This window comes from Protopterus annectens, chromosome 11.part0, assembly GCF_019279795.1.
Source record: "Protopterus annectens isolate FY-2018-M chromosome 11.part0, PAN1.0, whole genome shotgun sequence".
NCBI lineage: Eukaryota > Metazoa > Chordata > Ceratodontiformes > Protopteridae > Protopterus > Protopterus annectens.
In genome coordinates, this window is record NC_056745.1 from 704,571,273 (window position 1) to 704,588,189 (window position 16,917).

General features: G+C 40.6%; 1 protein-coding gene across 8 annotated transcripts in view; it reads left to right on the forward strand.

Moving 5' to 3' along the window:
- The window catches only part of LOC122815566 (protein mono-ADP-ribosyltransferase PARP12-like), a 981,818-nt gene that overhangs the window by 598,294 nt on the left and 366,607 nt on the right, over window positions 1-16,917 (forward strand). For all 8 annotated transcript variants that reach the window (XM_044088163.1, XM_044088164.1, XM_044088168.1 and 5 more), the window contains one exon: window positions 1,997-2,093. In XM_044088163.1, coding sequence (XP_043944098.1) covers window positions 1,997-2,093 — 97 coding nt within the window. The remainder of the gene's footprint in view (window positions 1-1,996; window positions 2,094-16,917) is intronic.

Sequence of the window (16,917 nt, forward strand, 5' to 3'; positions counted from 1 at the left end):
TGAGAATGATCTTTTGCTTAGTATCCTTTTTTAGCCAGGATGCTGTTTTTGCTTTGGTTCTAATGGTCTGACTTTGGGCATGATGATCTAGGATAGATAGGAATGTAGAATTAAAGTATTCTACTGCTTCATTAAGTGGGAGATGTTTTAGTAGGGCCCAATTACATTGTCTAAGTTCAGCTTGAAACTGTTCAGAGCTAAATTGTTTTTTAGAACGTAGTGTTTTGTATGTTTTAGGTAAGGTTAGGTTTGTTTTGTGTCTAATGATATAAGTTAGTGAGTGGTCACTTAGATCATCTGGAAGGGTGCCTGATTGGTAGGTTTGTTGGGGAGTATTAGTAAGAATCCAGTCTAAGGTGGTTTCATTATTGTTGGTTTTATTAGTTCTGGTGGTACTATTAATGAGTTGTTTGAAGCCATAAAGGTTAATATGTGAGGTGGGGTTAGTACTGTTACAGGAATACCAGTCGATGTTAAAGTCGCCTAAGACTAGTGTTTCTTGAGGGAGATTGGTAGAGAGTAGGTTGAGGATGTGTTCGAGAGTGTTGATATTATTTCCTGGAGGGAGATATACACAAATGATATTTATGGATTTAGTAGTATTGATTTGAAGTTTGGAGCTGATTATTTCAGTATTATTGTCTAGGGTACAAATCAGTTTTATAGTACTAATTTGGAGTTTTGTTTTGTAGAGAATTGCAACTCTTCCTCCCTTTCTGGCTATGCGATCAAGTCTAATGATGTTATAACCAGGCGGGGTGATTTCATTGTCTTTGATAGAAGGCTTTAGCCATGTTTCAGTTGAGCATAAAATATCAAATTGATGGACTTCTAGAAGGGCATGGAGTTGACTTATTTTGTTACAAACACTTCATATATTGAGATGAGCAACAGAGAGAGAGTTGGTGGGTATAGAAGATAAGAGAGAAGTAGTTTTGTCTTGTATTTTGTGTATATTGGTTTTATTATGCTGTGGACCTGGATTAGGATGAATATCTCCATCTAGCAGAAAGTGGAGGATTCTGAAGTATTTTGGTTGGAGAAGTTTGTAGGAGGTGTCACATATTTTTCTGGAATTAAGTTTCCTTAACTTGAAGTGCGCTAGTCTGTGGTATTTGGGTTAGGTGTGGGAAGGTAGGTGAGAAAGGCGATGTAGGTGTAGAGGTGTATTTAGAGGGATATGAAAGAGAAGAGTTCGTAGGGGGTTAGGAGGTAAGTAGTTATAAGAGAAGATACAATTGAAAAGCAGAAAAGTGTATGGAGTTGTGGATAGATGGTTGATATAGACATGGTAATATGGATGGAGTTTAGCAGAGAGGGGAGATGTAGTTTATAGGTGGGGTGTGGGGGTTGTAGTAGGAGAAGGAAGATAGAGGAGGAGTTGGCTTTGTTAATAAGTGGGTGAGGTGTAAAATGAGAGGATTGGGTTAGTCTAGGATGTTAGGAATTTGATTGGATGTATATATATATATATATATATATATATGTATTTATATATATATATATATATATATATATATATATATATATATATATATATATATATATATATATATATATATATATATATATATATATATGCATATATGTATGTATTAGTCTAGGATGTTAGGAATTTGATTGGATGTATATATATATATATATATATATATATATATATATATATATATATATACACACACACACACACACACACACACATATATATATAATATATGTATAAGTGTGTATAATCAATAGTCATCACTTTATAATTTCTGGTGTGTACTCTACATTAATATTGCATGCACATGTCATCACTTTGCTTACATTCCTAGATGCTCTGTTTTTATGAGACAAGAATTACTGCCTCCTCTGCTGTGCATTTGTACTCTTTGCTTATGCCCCATAATATGTTGTTATGCGGCCACTGCGTATTGTTGAATGTAGTTTGAATATGAATTATTTAACACATTTTTTAATGTAAAACTTGATATTTTCTTGTTTTTTGTTATAGACATGATACAAGAGAATAAATCACTCAAAACTCAGAGAGAAGTACGACGCAGGCCAAAATTTGTCTCTGCAAAAGACTTGGAAGATGTAAGAAAAAGGTATGTGCAAGAAGTATCTTACAAGTTCTGATTGTACCATTCCATGTCCTTTAATTTTAGTTTTTTTCATAAAATCATGCATTTTCCATGAGTCACTTTTTTAACAGTTTCTAGCTGAGGGCTCAAGGTGTTGATTTTGGGAACTAATGTAAATGTGCATCTTTATTTATGTGGCTGGACTGCATTTAGTCTAAATTTTCTTTGGTGACGACGTTTAATCAGTTGCGTTTGGTCAACTAAACAGATGTTTTATAGGTGTTCAAGATCACACAATTCCCAGGGCTGGGAAATATACCCTTCCCTGATATTCTGCAATCTCAGAGTTAGTGTATATGATTAGTGGGGGATGCTATTTGGCATGCTGCCTGTAGTAATGTGTTGAGGGTTATGTTATCACTGTTTTTTGGTCATTGATGGTTTTTGCTGTTTCTTTGTTTAAAATTTGCAAGTGCAAATACTGTTTTAGTGCATGCATGGTAGACTGTTGGTGCTGGCTTTGTCATCATTGTAAAGTTGATGTCTTAGGTCTATGTATTGGTGTCAATGAGAATGAATGTACTCATCTGTGTTTGTGTCCATAAATATACACACAGATATATTTAGAGGTAGATACAGGTAAATATACTGATAGTACGTTTGACAATATAATTGACTTCTTATCATTGACATACAGTTTGCCTATTCTCTAAGTATTGATACTTAACTGTTAGTAATTTAATTCAGTACATGCATGTCCATTTTACATTTCCAAACAAATACATCAAACAAAAATTCCCTGCAGTAACATATGCAAAGATAGGAACTGATGAAGTTTTAGCAGCTCAAACTGCTCCCTCCTGATCAGTAATGTGACAGACAGATTCCTGCTTTTCTCAATTACATCATAATAGAAAATGTATCCATGTGATGGCAGCCCAACAAACATCTTGACCTCCTGTGCCGCTTTTCAACCAAATTTTTGTGCAAGGCAAAATACTATGTTGTAATTCACACCTGCACTCCAAAACTAAGAAGTAGGCAGTAGAGAAAACCTCTCACAAGCAGAACTGTTGGTAGCAAATGGGCACAAATATCCTTATAGGTTCTTAGGTACATAGATTAGTAGTAGGCTAACTGCCCTTGTGGGCCATTTTAAGCCTAGTCAGTTACCCCATGTGTGAATCAAACCCTGCACCTTGTGTTTGTAAGGTAAACACCTTAACCATTATGCCAGCCTCCCCAGATAAGCATTACATCTTTGTCTCTTTGCAGCAGAATCAACACAACTGTCTAAAAGTACAGACTTCTTGCACTGGTTTTGAATCAAATCCGGATCAGTTGCTTGGAAGGCAGTTATGCTCACCAGAGTATCACCATTCATAAAACTTAGTACTGCACAAAGTAAATGGGAAATTATTCTTTAAAGCTGTACACCCTGATGGAATGTGTGCATATGGGAAAATGTTAAGCACAGCAGCATACTTAATTTTAGTGTGAAACTCTTGTTCGAACCATAGTGATCTGACAAACCTAGATGTTGAATTTTATGGCAAATTTTTTCATTAAAATGAAATAGACAACGCAAAGACAGAAAATTAAATTGGAGGCATATAATGACATCAGGGCTAAAAATCACATATGATAAAATTTGGAGGAGTCATCTAACCAAAACAACTGCACAACCTGAAGAGACAGTTCCAGACCACATTGTACCCGCATGTAGGTCTTACATGACATCCACCATGTACCAATGCAGTTAATCTTTTTGTCACATTATTATGTTTAACCAATGTGTTCACACTATATGGCAGAAACTGAGAAGAACCCAGCAAAAGGAAAGCTCCATCCACAATGCACATACATGTAGTGCACAAATCAAGTGAGTCCTATTCTATGGTTAAAAGCAGAATTTTTCATATCCCGAAAAACCTCAAGGGGGGTATAATAGTAATGACCCATGTATAGCCCCACTGAAATGTGTTGATTTCAGAAGTACAGCTTGGCAATGAACAAGTTCATGCCCCCACCCTTCTCATTTTAGTTTGTCTCCGTGAACTCCAAGATGGTATGCAAAGCATCAAGGTCAGGCAAACAACCCATTACACTTTCATCTAGCTCACAAATGTAGTCTTTACTCAATAGTGAACTCTCCTTCACTTCAGCAACCACCTGTACACCTTAGCTCAGTCCTTCACTGGGATTATCCATATCGACACTGAAAACTTGTTTCAGACAATACTTTTACCTGACAGCACTGGAACATATTGTATCTTGAGAAAAATTAAGTCCATCCACCAGTCCTGTGCAAGTGCAATTACTAATTTTAGCAAACTCATAACTGTACAATTCACACTGAAGAAAAAAGAAAAACAGGTGCTCATCATTCTCACTGCAGCAGTAGTCTACAGGTTGTATCCTCCCAGTGATACAGTGACCGTACAGCTTCCAAAAGCTTTCATCTTTTCCCATGTTGTCACTCTGGCTGCTTATAGGTTAAGTCATTTTTGGAGGGAACTATATAAGCAGCCAGAGCGACTAAGAATCATTAGTACATTCTTGCCACTTTGTACAAATGCAGCTTTGAGGCTTCTCGGGAAAAGTAGCCTGCTAGAGGCTTCCTTTCAGACAGATAAGACCTCTTTGGGGCACCATTTTGCACATTTTTATGATTTAGAAATTTATTTTGGATGTTTGTATTTACTTATTTTCTGTAATAATTGTTGAATATCACTTTAAGAATACCATCTTTTCAGTAATGTTGATAGATATTCCTTAAACACTGATATTGTAACTCTAGGCATTATTTCTGGCACTAGCCACTTGGTTATGTGAGCAGTGGCTCTAGATGATCATCACTGTTGATGTTATACCTCAACCACGTGTACAAAGATGGGGAAAAAGGAGTTGTGGGTGCATGGATAGATCTGATTTTGGTATAACCTGCCTAGTATTGGAGCTTATTTGATAGTTTAAAACAAGACTAATTTAGTGCTTTTTGTTAGCCTTTAGGTTAATTTTAAGAGCAAAAACTGTGTGTTGTGTAAATGCTTGTGTACACCTTGTGACAACTTACTTGATTAATTTTTTATTGGGCAGTTTATTTCAGGGGAAGTGTCTCTGTTTTTATGGGAATTGTATTCTGTTTGAGTAACTTTTGTGTCAGGAATTGGAATTTTTCTGAACGGTTGTGTACTGCTTGTATGCACCAAGGGATAACTTATCTTCTGACCGACTCCTTCCAGTGGAGCTTACCAGCAATCTGGCTTCTTCTGCTACAAGATGGATTCTTACTGCTGTTCATTCTTCCAATGTACGTAAAAAGAAAAAATTTAAAGCACAAGTTCTTGCCTTTAGTGTGAGTTCATTCAGTACCTCAGCCAATGGTCAGTGACTCCGCAGTTTCCTGGAATCGCTCTGGTATATCCTTGCTGGCCACTATGAACTGTAGGTCAGACGTGTCCTGTTCACCTCTTTGGTGTCTGATGTGGACATGGAAGAACCATCCCTTTTAGGTGTGGGTGACACCCGGGGGAGGAGGGTCTTCTAGGTATTGCTGAAGAAAGAGATATGTTGCTCTGGATGATATGCCTTCCCTTTCTCTGTCTTCTGCCAGTGATTTTTCTCAGTAAAAGAAAACAGAAAGTTAATCATTCTGATAACAGAGAAATTATTTCTGTGTGTAAAAATTATGTTCCTGTCAATATTGAATACCAAGTGCCCTCCTATTCCTTATTCCTCCTCTCCCAATGATGAAGATGTTGTTTCTCATGAATCTGATGTGGTAGAGACTGGGTTAATTCACCTGAGAATTCTGTAGCCCAGGACTCTGACTCTTTAGATAGTGAGCTTGAAAATGTACATCTGGAGGGTTTTTCCATTTTCTGAGACTGCCTGTAGAAAAAGGATGTGTTTTCTTGGCAGCAGGTGGATGTTCCCCCTGAACTGGGCAGATACAATGATTTATTAGGACAAGAAGCCCCATATACAGCACTCATTTCCTCCCTTTCTGCCAACATTGGAGGATTCTTTTATGCAGCACTTCTGATTCTCTTAAAAGGCAAATAAATTGTATAAGGTCTCTCAAAGTAATAGATGTCTTTTCTCATCTTAGAGCAAATTTTGCAGCAATTTTTAGTGCTCCTGCTGCGAACAGGCTCCTCACTATCCCTAAGCAAGTTCCTGGGGATAAAGAGGGTCAGCTGCATGACAGATTGGGCAGTAGACTCCTTTCTTCCTCTGCTTTAGCCTTTAAAATTCTTAATTACCAGGACTATGTGTAGAAGTTTATGCTGGTGTGATAATAGTTTGACAGAGTTTTCTGTTTCCAAGACTCCTGAATGTAGGTCTTACTTGAATCAGATTGTTTTTAACCTGCCTCAAGTTTCTAAACCTGACTTAAAACGTGTATATGAGTGTGTTGATACTGTTTCCAGGGCTTCTGCTTCAGCTAAATTCTTGAGAAGATTTTTCTGTGTACATAATCAAAAGTTTTCAGATGTTTTATAGTCAGAAATTTTGAATTCCTCACCCAGAGGTTTTGTTAGGCATTCTGCTATGCAGTTTCTCAAGCAGTAAGATGAGAGGAGTAAGTTAATACAGGGAGTTTCTAGGATTTTTCAGCCCCCCAGGTTATTTTCTTCCAGATCCTCCTCCCTTTAAATGACACAACTAATAAGGGGTGCCTCTTGGTAACAGGCAGACACCTAAGAAGAGATGGCAGGAGAGTACCAATAAAAATCATCCCAAAAATCATGGAATTTTCCCTAAAAAGGATCAAAAGCCCTTCTCAGAATGACTCTGTCAGAAACCTGGTGACCTTCCCTCCCCCTCCTGCCCCTCTGTCTCTTCCTTTTAAACAGAATCTGAATCTCAATGCTCCCTTTTTTTCAAAATATCTTAGAGAAATGGGTTTTGAAGGTGAACTTGGAGGGTTACATTTGGCAGTGTATACAAAATCTCCTCCCTCCTTTCAGGGGCTTCCCCTCATCTTCCCAATCAGAGGAGTTTACTCAAGTGCTCCAGCACATGGTCGAAGCAGGAGTTGCAGAGGATGTTCCTGAAGAACAAATAGGAAAGAGCTTTTTCTCTACAATGTTTCTGGTCTCAAACAAGAGGTACCCTTGGAGACCATCTTCAGTATTTTTGTGAATATTCCAAAGTTCAAAATGTTGACCTTTCAAACAGTGTTAGCCTTGGCCCAAGATTAGAGTCTTATTTATGGTAGCCTTAGACCTCAGAGATGCTTACCATCGCATTCCAATAGCAAGCTACTTCAAGAGATCTTTAAGATTGTATTTATCTGGGTCACATTATCAGTACTCTGCCTTATACTTTGGGCCGTACACTCTGCACCAAGACCGTTTACAAGGTATCTTGCCCAAGTGCTGGTCCACTGCAGAATGCAGTTAATCCACATGTTTCATTATTTAGATGACTTGCTTATTTGTGCAGTCTTTTTGCCATCATCAGGAATCCTTAACAAAGGTATCTTGTCTCCTAAACCTTCTGGGAATCCAGATAAATATGCAAAAATCCTCCCTTACTTTATCACATCAGATTGCATTTCTAGGTTACCTGATAAATACTGTGTTGCAAAAGGCTTTTTTTCAGGTGGGTTTGTATATGGAAGTCTTCCTGAACTTTTCTCCCTAGTCTCAAGCTACAACCAAAGAATTTCTCAGGATACTACGAGTCATGGCTTCTATGATTCTCATAATTCCCTTTGGTTGGCTACGTATGAAAAAGATTCAGTAGTACATCAGAAAACGTGTACCCAGCATTCTCATCCCCTGGAGTTTCATATTCCAATCTTGGACTTTGCAAAGTCAGAACTGCATTGGTGGAGGGATCAGATGGCTCACAATCCAGGTCTCCGTTTACCTCCACTTACTCCAATACAGTCTGTATTGACGTATCCCTCATTTTTGTTGGGGTGCAGTTTCAGAGAGGATAAAAGTGCTAGGACTGTGGGAAATCACACCAGTATTAAAGAAATATTGTTTGAGTCAAAATGCAAAGTCTCTACATCATCTTTGGGACCCAAGTGCCTCCAGATCATTACAGACAACACCATGGTGATGTAGCACATCAACTAACAAGGGGACACTAGGGCATACCCTCTGTGCCAGCTGGCAGTCATAGCGTGGGAGTTAGTTCTTCAGTAGACCTTAACTCTTCAGTCATCTTACATGCTATCATTGCAAAACAGTGGCAGACCAGCTAAGCAGGTACTGGGTGGATTCACACAAGTGGAAGCTCAGTGAAGAGGTCTTCCAGGAACTGATCCAGATGTGGGACGCATCTAGAGTAGATCTGTTCACAAAACAGTCAACATAACAGATTCTGTTCCAGGACTCCTTGGAAGCTGACCTGGAGAACAGATGCTCTTTCATTAGCCCAATCGAGGATGTTCTTACATATGCATTTCCACCCTTTCCAGTGTTTTCCAGGGTAATTCTGAAGATTCAGAAAGACTCTCAAAAAAATCATTGCTATTATTCCCTTCTGGCCCTGATCTCCTTTTGGAATTAGCCAAAGGCAATTACCACAAGCTTCCTCACATGCTGGATCTACTCACATAAGACAAGGGGAGTTTGATACTTCTTGACATCAAGGAATTTCAACTACTTGACTAGATGATTCAAATTTTATACCTTTTAGGCACCTCTTTTATGGGAATATGCAGTAGGTACTGAAGATGGCAGGAAAGCCTGAAACTAGGAAGTCTTATATTGGCAAATGGAAGAGGTTTTCTGCTTGGTGCCTAGCCAATGACCGAGGAACTGTCAAGGATTTGTAACACTGGTGCTTAAATATTTGAGTGAGTTACTACCCTCTGGACCCTTATCCCAGCATAAAGGTTAATCTTGTGAACATTTCAGCATGTCTGCCCATAGAACCCCCTCTTTCTTCTTTATACCTGTGACCTCCGTGTAGACGGGTACATCTTCCGCCTTAAGATCTCAATTTTGTGCTGAAACAACTGACTGTGTTATCGTTTCCAACTGCCTGTCAAGCTGATTTTAGTTCATAACTTGGAAAACCTTTCTTACTGTTGTGACATCTGCAGAATATATGAGTTGCAAGCTCTCATGGTGGGAGTTCCCTATCTTTCTTTTTCTTTTAAGAAAAAGATACGGTCAGTCTATTCACAAACCCCTCTTTTGTGCCCATGGTTGTTTGTTTGCATTGAATCGTGCCTTTATCCTCTTCTTTTTTGGGTCTATATTAGAACATCGAACATTTAACAGTTCGAATCACTATAGGTCAACTTTTAGTGATCGAACTGTTAAAATATCGAATGTTCACAAAAAAAAAAAACTAAAGGGTGTAGGCAGGGGGCAAGCCCTCTGCGCACCCCCCACACCTCATGCTACTTAAATATACCAACTCCGGGACTGCACTACATTGAAGTAAATGGAAATCTCCCCTTACGGAGATTTCCGTTTACCTGTTTGATGTTCTGCACTTTCGCTATTCTCGGGTCGACAATGTTAGATTCAACATTGTCAGTTTTCGAGAATTTAATATAGACCCTCTTTTTCTGTCTAGATCCTATAAATAAGGGGAAAAAAGATTTCACACACTCTGGATGTGTATTGGAACTCAGGCTCTATCTTGACAGAACTAAGTCCTTCAGGAAAGCTGACCAACTATTTGTTTCCTGTTTTGGGACTAAGAAACATGAACCCTTGCTAAATAGATGATTTTTAGGTGTTTTGTATTGTTACTTTCACCATGGAAAATTCCATTCCAGGCAGTGTTAAGGCACATTCCACTAGAGCCAGAGTTTAATGTGATGGCATACTGGATAGAAGTGGACTCTTGAAGCATTTTAGAGACAGCAACTTGGTCCTCTGTCCGTACATTTACAAGGCACTACAAATTGGATTCCTTTTCCTGGTCCATAGCCGGCTTTGCTAGGATCATTCTCCAGGGGCTCCTGAATCCTTATCCTTCCTGCTCCGCATAGACTACTGAAGCATTGAGATTGATGAACATAATACAGATGTCTAAGTTGCACTTATCCGTAACAGTAGATGCTTGAACTTTTTACTGTAGTAGCCACACCCACCCACCATCCTCCTCCTTGTATATAATTTTAGGATAAAAAGTTAGATTTTGGTTTTTATTGGCTAATTTCTAACCCCGTGTTTGGTTAGGGGCTTGAAAGTCCTGAAGATTTTAGTTACCTATAAGTAGTCAGTGACTGTGGGAGGAGAAGAAAGCTTTTGGATGTCTATTTAAACTGTTTTTGTGTTGATTAACTGTTTTGCACTTTTAAAAAAGTTATTTGTTGCTTAATTTTACCTGTAGGCTAACACACTCAAGTGTGCTAGCCGTTTAAAAGCATTTATAGCATTTACTGTCTGTTTTTCCTCTGTTTTCTGTAAAAAAAAAAAAAAAATCTTGTTTTCCCACCTTACTGAACTAGAATAGTCCAGTCTTCAGAGTTTGCTGATCTCTGGGCTTTGGCTTGGTTCATGTGCTATTCCATATCCTTATTTGGATAAAGGGAAGCTTCTTTGTTCACCAGTGGGAGTGGAGAGCACTGAGCAGCCTATTTGTCCCTAGAGCAGTGGTTCCAGCCAGAAACTTGTAGTCTATTGGCCATTTTGGGTCAATTCCTAGGTCTTTTCAACCCCCTGCTATAAAGCCCGCTTTAGCGCAGAGTTGCCCATAGAGCACCATCGGGCAGCGCCGGTTAAACAAGGTTAAACTGTTTCTGGCTCCGTAAAGTCTGCTCTTCAATTTTTCCCTTAGAACTTCTCTACTTGCAATCTAAACAGTCTATTCTCTATCTCAATAGCTCAGCACTTGCTTCTAAAGCATTTTTATATAGGTAAAGTACTTGTATACTAAACAAAGTACTACATTAGCCTAGAATCCCCTTGAGTACCCATTTCCCTATAGGTCCTTTCTGACTCAGTTACACAGCAAACTTTTTCACTTTTTCTAGCATGTCGAAGGGTCAGTTGCTAGCGTCCTCTCCTGTTCAGCTGGTGAATCTGGGCATCTTGAGGCAATGTTACAATTGCCTCATGTACACAGACAACCCACTCCTTCTCCCACAAAACACAAATACATGTGAGAGATGCAACTATATAGCCAAACTGGAGGCTGAGCTCTCTCAACTCAGGACTGGCAAGACCAGACAGGAGGAGAAGGAAACCACGCACACCACAAACCCAGTTTCACATAGAACTATCACAACTGCAAAACAAACACATAAACACACAAAGACATACTCGGAGGCACTGATCAAAAATCTACCAAAACTACAGAGGCCTCCAAAGCAGACACCCAAGCAACTGCCACCTCAAGACATAAGACATATGCAACACATAGTTCTCAAAGTCATTGTGCTAAACAGTCACAGCCCTTAAGGCCAAACACAATGCCAGACACACTTGTTATGGGTGACTCCATAGTCAGACACACTGACGTCCCACTCACCAGACTGAACAAGGAAAAGATCACAGTTAGCTGCCTGTCAGGCGCTAGAATCCGCCACATAACACAAGCACTCAGGTCACTCCACAGCAAGTACAAGTATGACTTAGTCATTGTCCATGCCGGTGTGAACGACCTGAGACGTACCTCCCTGGACTACATGAAAAGAGACATAGAGGAGCTCTCAGATTATGTAGCCCAGGCCGGTATGACCCTGACCCTGAGCAGTATCCTACCCTCACCAAGAATGATGCCACAATACAGAGACAAAATGATCAGCTTTAATAATTGGCTTAATTACTGGTGTCATTCTAAGGGGATCCAATGTCTGTCTGCCTGGGATGACATGCTTGACAAGCCACGCTGCTTCGCAAGGGACAGCTTGCACCTGTCACCCCTGGGCTTCCGGATATTGGCAAAGGCTCTTGCCACCCCCATAGTGCCTTTTTTAGGCAAGGCTCAAATGATAAACCTACCGCCCTAGAAAACAAAAATGGAGAAAAACTAAGGGTAATACTTCTCAATGCCAGAAGTCTACACCTCAAGATGCACGCCCTCGAAGCCCTCATCAGTATGGAGAACATCGATGTTTGTGCTGTGACTGAAACCTGGTTCAAGGCTCCTGAGAGCACCCCAGCACTATCAGGTTATACCTCATATCATGCGTTCCGGCCCCAAAATCCGGACCGAACTACAAAAGGAGGGGGAGTATCCATATTCATAAAGGATACCCACACCTCCAGGTTAGTGGCAACGCACGAAGCATCGGAGACCATCCAGGTGCAATTAACCATAGGTAAAACTGCCCTACAGTTTGTAACATGCTACAGACCACCTTCTCAAACTCAGGAAACCCACACAGCCTTCCTGAAGACACTGGAGAGTATAAATGTCTCTCCAAACACCATCATATTGGGTGACTTCAACTACCCAAACATAGACTGGGAACACCCTAGCCCAAAGGTTCCTTGAGTTCATAAACTCAAATGCTATGGAACAACTAGTCACCATTCCCACAAGAGGAGAAAATATACTAGACCTGATCATCACAAACATGGGGACAAAATGCTCCACACCGGAAGTATATCCCTCATTGGTGAGATCAGACCATAAATTAATCTCACTGGAGATCCACATCCCGCCCCCACCCCCAGTAAAAAAGACCACAGTGAAGAACTTCTCAAAAGCAAACTTCACACTTCTTAAGACTGGAGTGGTATCCTTCAAAGCCCCCGAGCCAGTGGAAACCACAACCCACGCTGCTGAAACCCTTACAAATGCCTTCTACGAGCACCTCCAGGAATGTATGGATCAAGCAATCCCTAATAAAATCAAGACCTTTTCCACCTAAGGCAGGCGCCCGGTCTGGTGGACTCCAGCCATAAACAAACTGTACAACAAGAGGAGAAAGCTACTACATGACAGAGCAAAATCCCTAAACGTGAAGGCATCTCTGATCAATACTAGCAAAAAACTACGATCACTCATAAAATCATCCAAGGCCAACTTTGAGAGAAAAATCGCTAATGACACAAAAGACAATCATAAAGCCTTCTTTAGCTATGTTAGAAACCTGGGTGGAAACTCCCAGATATGCTCAGAATTAGTCCAAAATTATAAAAAAATCACTGAACCCACAGACATTGCCAACATACTGGCAGACAGGTTCACTGCAAATTTCTCCCCTCCCCCCCCCAAAAGGAGAAATATCTATCCCACCAGAGTCTAGCCTCCCAAACATCTCAGATGCCCAGGTGAGAGCTGCTCTCTCTAAAGCAAAAAAACACAGCATCAATGGGACCGGACGGTGTCCCCGGCTGTGTGCTACACGAACTCAATGAGGAACTAAACCCACACATAAGGCTGCTGTTTAATCTTAGCCTTACTACAGGATACGCCCAAAGAATGGCGACGGCAACTGTGGTCCCACTCCACAAAGGCGGTGCTTCTACGGACCCTGGAAATTACCGCCCCATAAGCTTGACGAGCCTTGTCTGCAAAGCTATGGAGAGGATCATAATGAAACTCATAAATAAAGACATTGGGGACATACAGACACTGGATCCTACCCAATTTGGCTTTGTCAAGGGCAGATCCTGCCTCTTGAACTTGGTCGACTTTTTCCAAACAGTCACTAAGGCCATTGATGAGGGTAAGGCAGTTCACACAGCCTACCTTGACCTAGCAAAAGCATTCGACACAATACCCCACTTGGGCATCATAGAAAAGCTCACCAGCTTAGATGTAAACCCATATGTCACAAGATGGGTTGCAAACTGGCTCAAGGACAGAACACACAGGGTTAGAGTTGCTGGTGCCATGTCAGACTCTAAGCCTGTCATCTGCGGTGTCCCTCAGGGCTCAGTCCTGGGCCCCTCTTGCTCGGCATTTATTTTTCTGAAGTGCAGGCAAACATAGGGGATTGTGGCTGACAAAATTTGCAGATGACTGCAAACTGGGCACCATAATTGACACTCCATCAGACACAGACATCCTCCAGAAAGGTCTCATAGAAATGGATAACTGGTGCCAGAGCCATGGGCTTAAGGTAAATGCCAAAAATGTATGGTCATACCCTTTGGGAAAAACAAGGTAACCCCTAATTACCACATAGGTGGTAATCCATTAAACACGGAAGAAGTTATCAGGGACCTGGGGACCCAAGTTGACAGTAACCTCTCTTTTGACACTCACATTGCCAAAGTGGTTAGGAAGACCTTCTACATTGCCCACCTGATCATGAAGGGATTCACATCCAGATCAGGAGAGGTCATTGTACCCTGTACTCTTCACTTATCAGACCAATGATTGAGTACAACGCCCCATTCGAATGTACCTTACCAGACACCTGCAGCAGTTGGAAAGACCCCAAAAGTTCCTCACCAAAAGGATAAAGGGGCTCAAACATATGTCATGCGATGCCCGACTGAAGAAACTCCAGCTCTATTCAGTCGCATACCATCTGCTCAGAGGTGATCTGTGCCTGACATACAAGGCCATGTCCAACCCGGAATTAATGGACATGCTCCACCTCAAAAATCCAAATCCACCAGAGCCACGAGAGCAAGAGACTTAAACCTCAACACGGATATAAATAGGACGTGCTGGAGGGACAGATTCATCACCCAGAGACTCCCTACACTATGGAACAGAATCCCAGTCCATGTGAGGCAGAGCCCCTCACTGACTCTGTTCAAGAGAAATCTTGACGAGTGGATGGGAGATCGTAGGTTTACCCCGGGAATCATCTCTGTATCACTGCTGGACAGAGGCACAGCAAACTAATGGGTATAGTATTCTCATCCTAAGGGGTGGTGAAAGCCACACACACTCTGGCTAGGCTTATAAATGCCCTAGGGCAGATAGCCTAGTATGAACCTATGAACCTATGAGTGGTTGCTGTACCCTTGCAGCATGCAACCCATTGTCTACTGTAGCACTGAAAATTTTGAGCATCTACTGATATTGGTCAGTGCAAATTACACAATTGTACCTTCAACTCCATAGTGTATTTTGCATTCCCAAGATATTCAGCAGGTATTAATTTAAAACATTCAACATTTGGAACAACTTAAAACACCCACTAGAAGCTCAGTCCTTAAAAGTAATATCCTTCTGTTAAAGAAACGTCTAGTAACTGACTTCCTTTTCCAGAAAGTGTTAAAAATTTGCTATGACCATAAATAGAAGAAAGTAATACATTCTTATATCTGCACAGAAATAAATGTATTCTTGCTCTACAAATTAAAATCAAATCACCTCTAACTCTCTTCTGTTTCTGTGTATAAGTCAAGATGTCTCAACCTCTCAGAATATACAAAGGAGGTGTAGACCACGATTTCTCTTAGTAAATCTTTTCTTTATCTGTTCCAACAATTTAGTTTGTTTAAATATATTAAGATTGCAGACTTTTATGGCATTTTCTATCCTAGATATTAATAAAGTTGCACGTACATCACTGCACTTGAACTTGACCTCCCTATTTATGCCATCAACTAACTGTTTTAATTTCATTTATACGATGTTCAAAATATTAGTTGAATGTTAATTTCATATGAAGGGTAAAACAGTCACATAGCAAAGCCAAAAGAAGAAAAAAAAAAGGCAGAAACTCCTAAATAATTCAGCCTTCACTGTGTAATACCTTAAATCTCTTTTGAAGGAGCCCCATGGGGTGTATGTAAATGACCCCTTAATGACATTCAGGTGTTCCAACTCTAAGGCTTCTGAATGACCACTGACTGTTTTACTTTTTTAAAAGTCTTTAATGATGCATTCAAGTCTTTAAAGCCAAATCCCACTAGCTGTACAAATGACGTTCCACCCTTCAAATGAGGTTTAAGATATTACACACTGAAGACTGGTTTCTCTGGGCTCCTTCGATTTGTTGTGTATTTTCAGAACCAAAGGCATTGTCAACAAATCTCTTACCCTCCATTTTCCCACTGTGTTTCAGATAATGCTGGCTACCCATTGTAGCCTTGGTTGATGATGATCATATGGAACACAAGTAGCACTGCTGATCTGCAGGTAACACCATTCAACACAAACAGGAAACATTTTAGAGCCCACATTTTCCCTGCTGAAGACCCAGTTCCTGCTGCCTGGATAGGTTTGGGGGGGCACTGTGGTATGCTCACTGCCACAGCTTACAAGATGTCTGCAGTATGTTGCCATGTTACTCGATTTAGTGCTGAGTGTGTGACATTGACTGTAGCAGCTGCTGCTTGTTAAGCAGTTTGCTCCAGCTTAAAAGGAAAGACATTTTTGTTGTTCCTCCTTAAAATGGGAACTAGCAGAACAGGGAATAGACTTTTTTTGTTCCTCAACTCAGAGTTGAGGAACAGCCCTAAAAAATCTGGATAGCTGCTTAGATGAAGATCATTAGATTGGGAAAGGACTTTTTGTTCAACTTAAATTTGAGGGAGATGGGGGATGGCACCAGTAGCCATAACAGCCAGCTACACTTCTGTTGGGAACCCGTGGACCTGACACAGCAGCCTCTATCACAGCCAACTCACTAACCTCATCCATCAGCAACCATATGGCCAAGAGATGGTGAGCAGCAGCACCCCTCACCAGCAGTGGTGGGCATGGTACACAACAACACAGGTGAAGCAGTAGAATCTAGACCAGCTCTATGAGCCCATTATGAGCACAAAGTGACAGTGCTATGCCAGACAGAATACACATGATGCATGTACTCTTACTTAAAGGTTATGCTGTGGAGTATATGATAGTTGCTCTGTACGTTGAGCATCTCCACATACATTGAACAGGGAGGATGATTGAATCAATCATTGTTTTTATTTGCAGAGCTACCAAGGGACATGAGGATAACTGGATGGCATGGGTAGTCATGCCATCAGTGGTGGAGACAGAGGTCTTATAG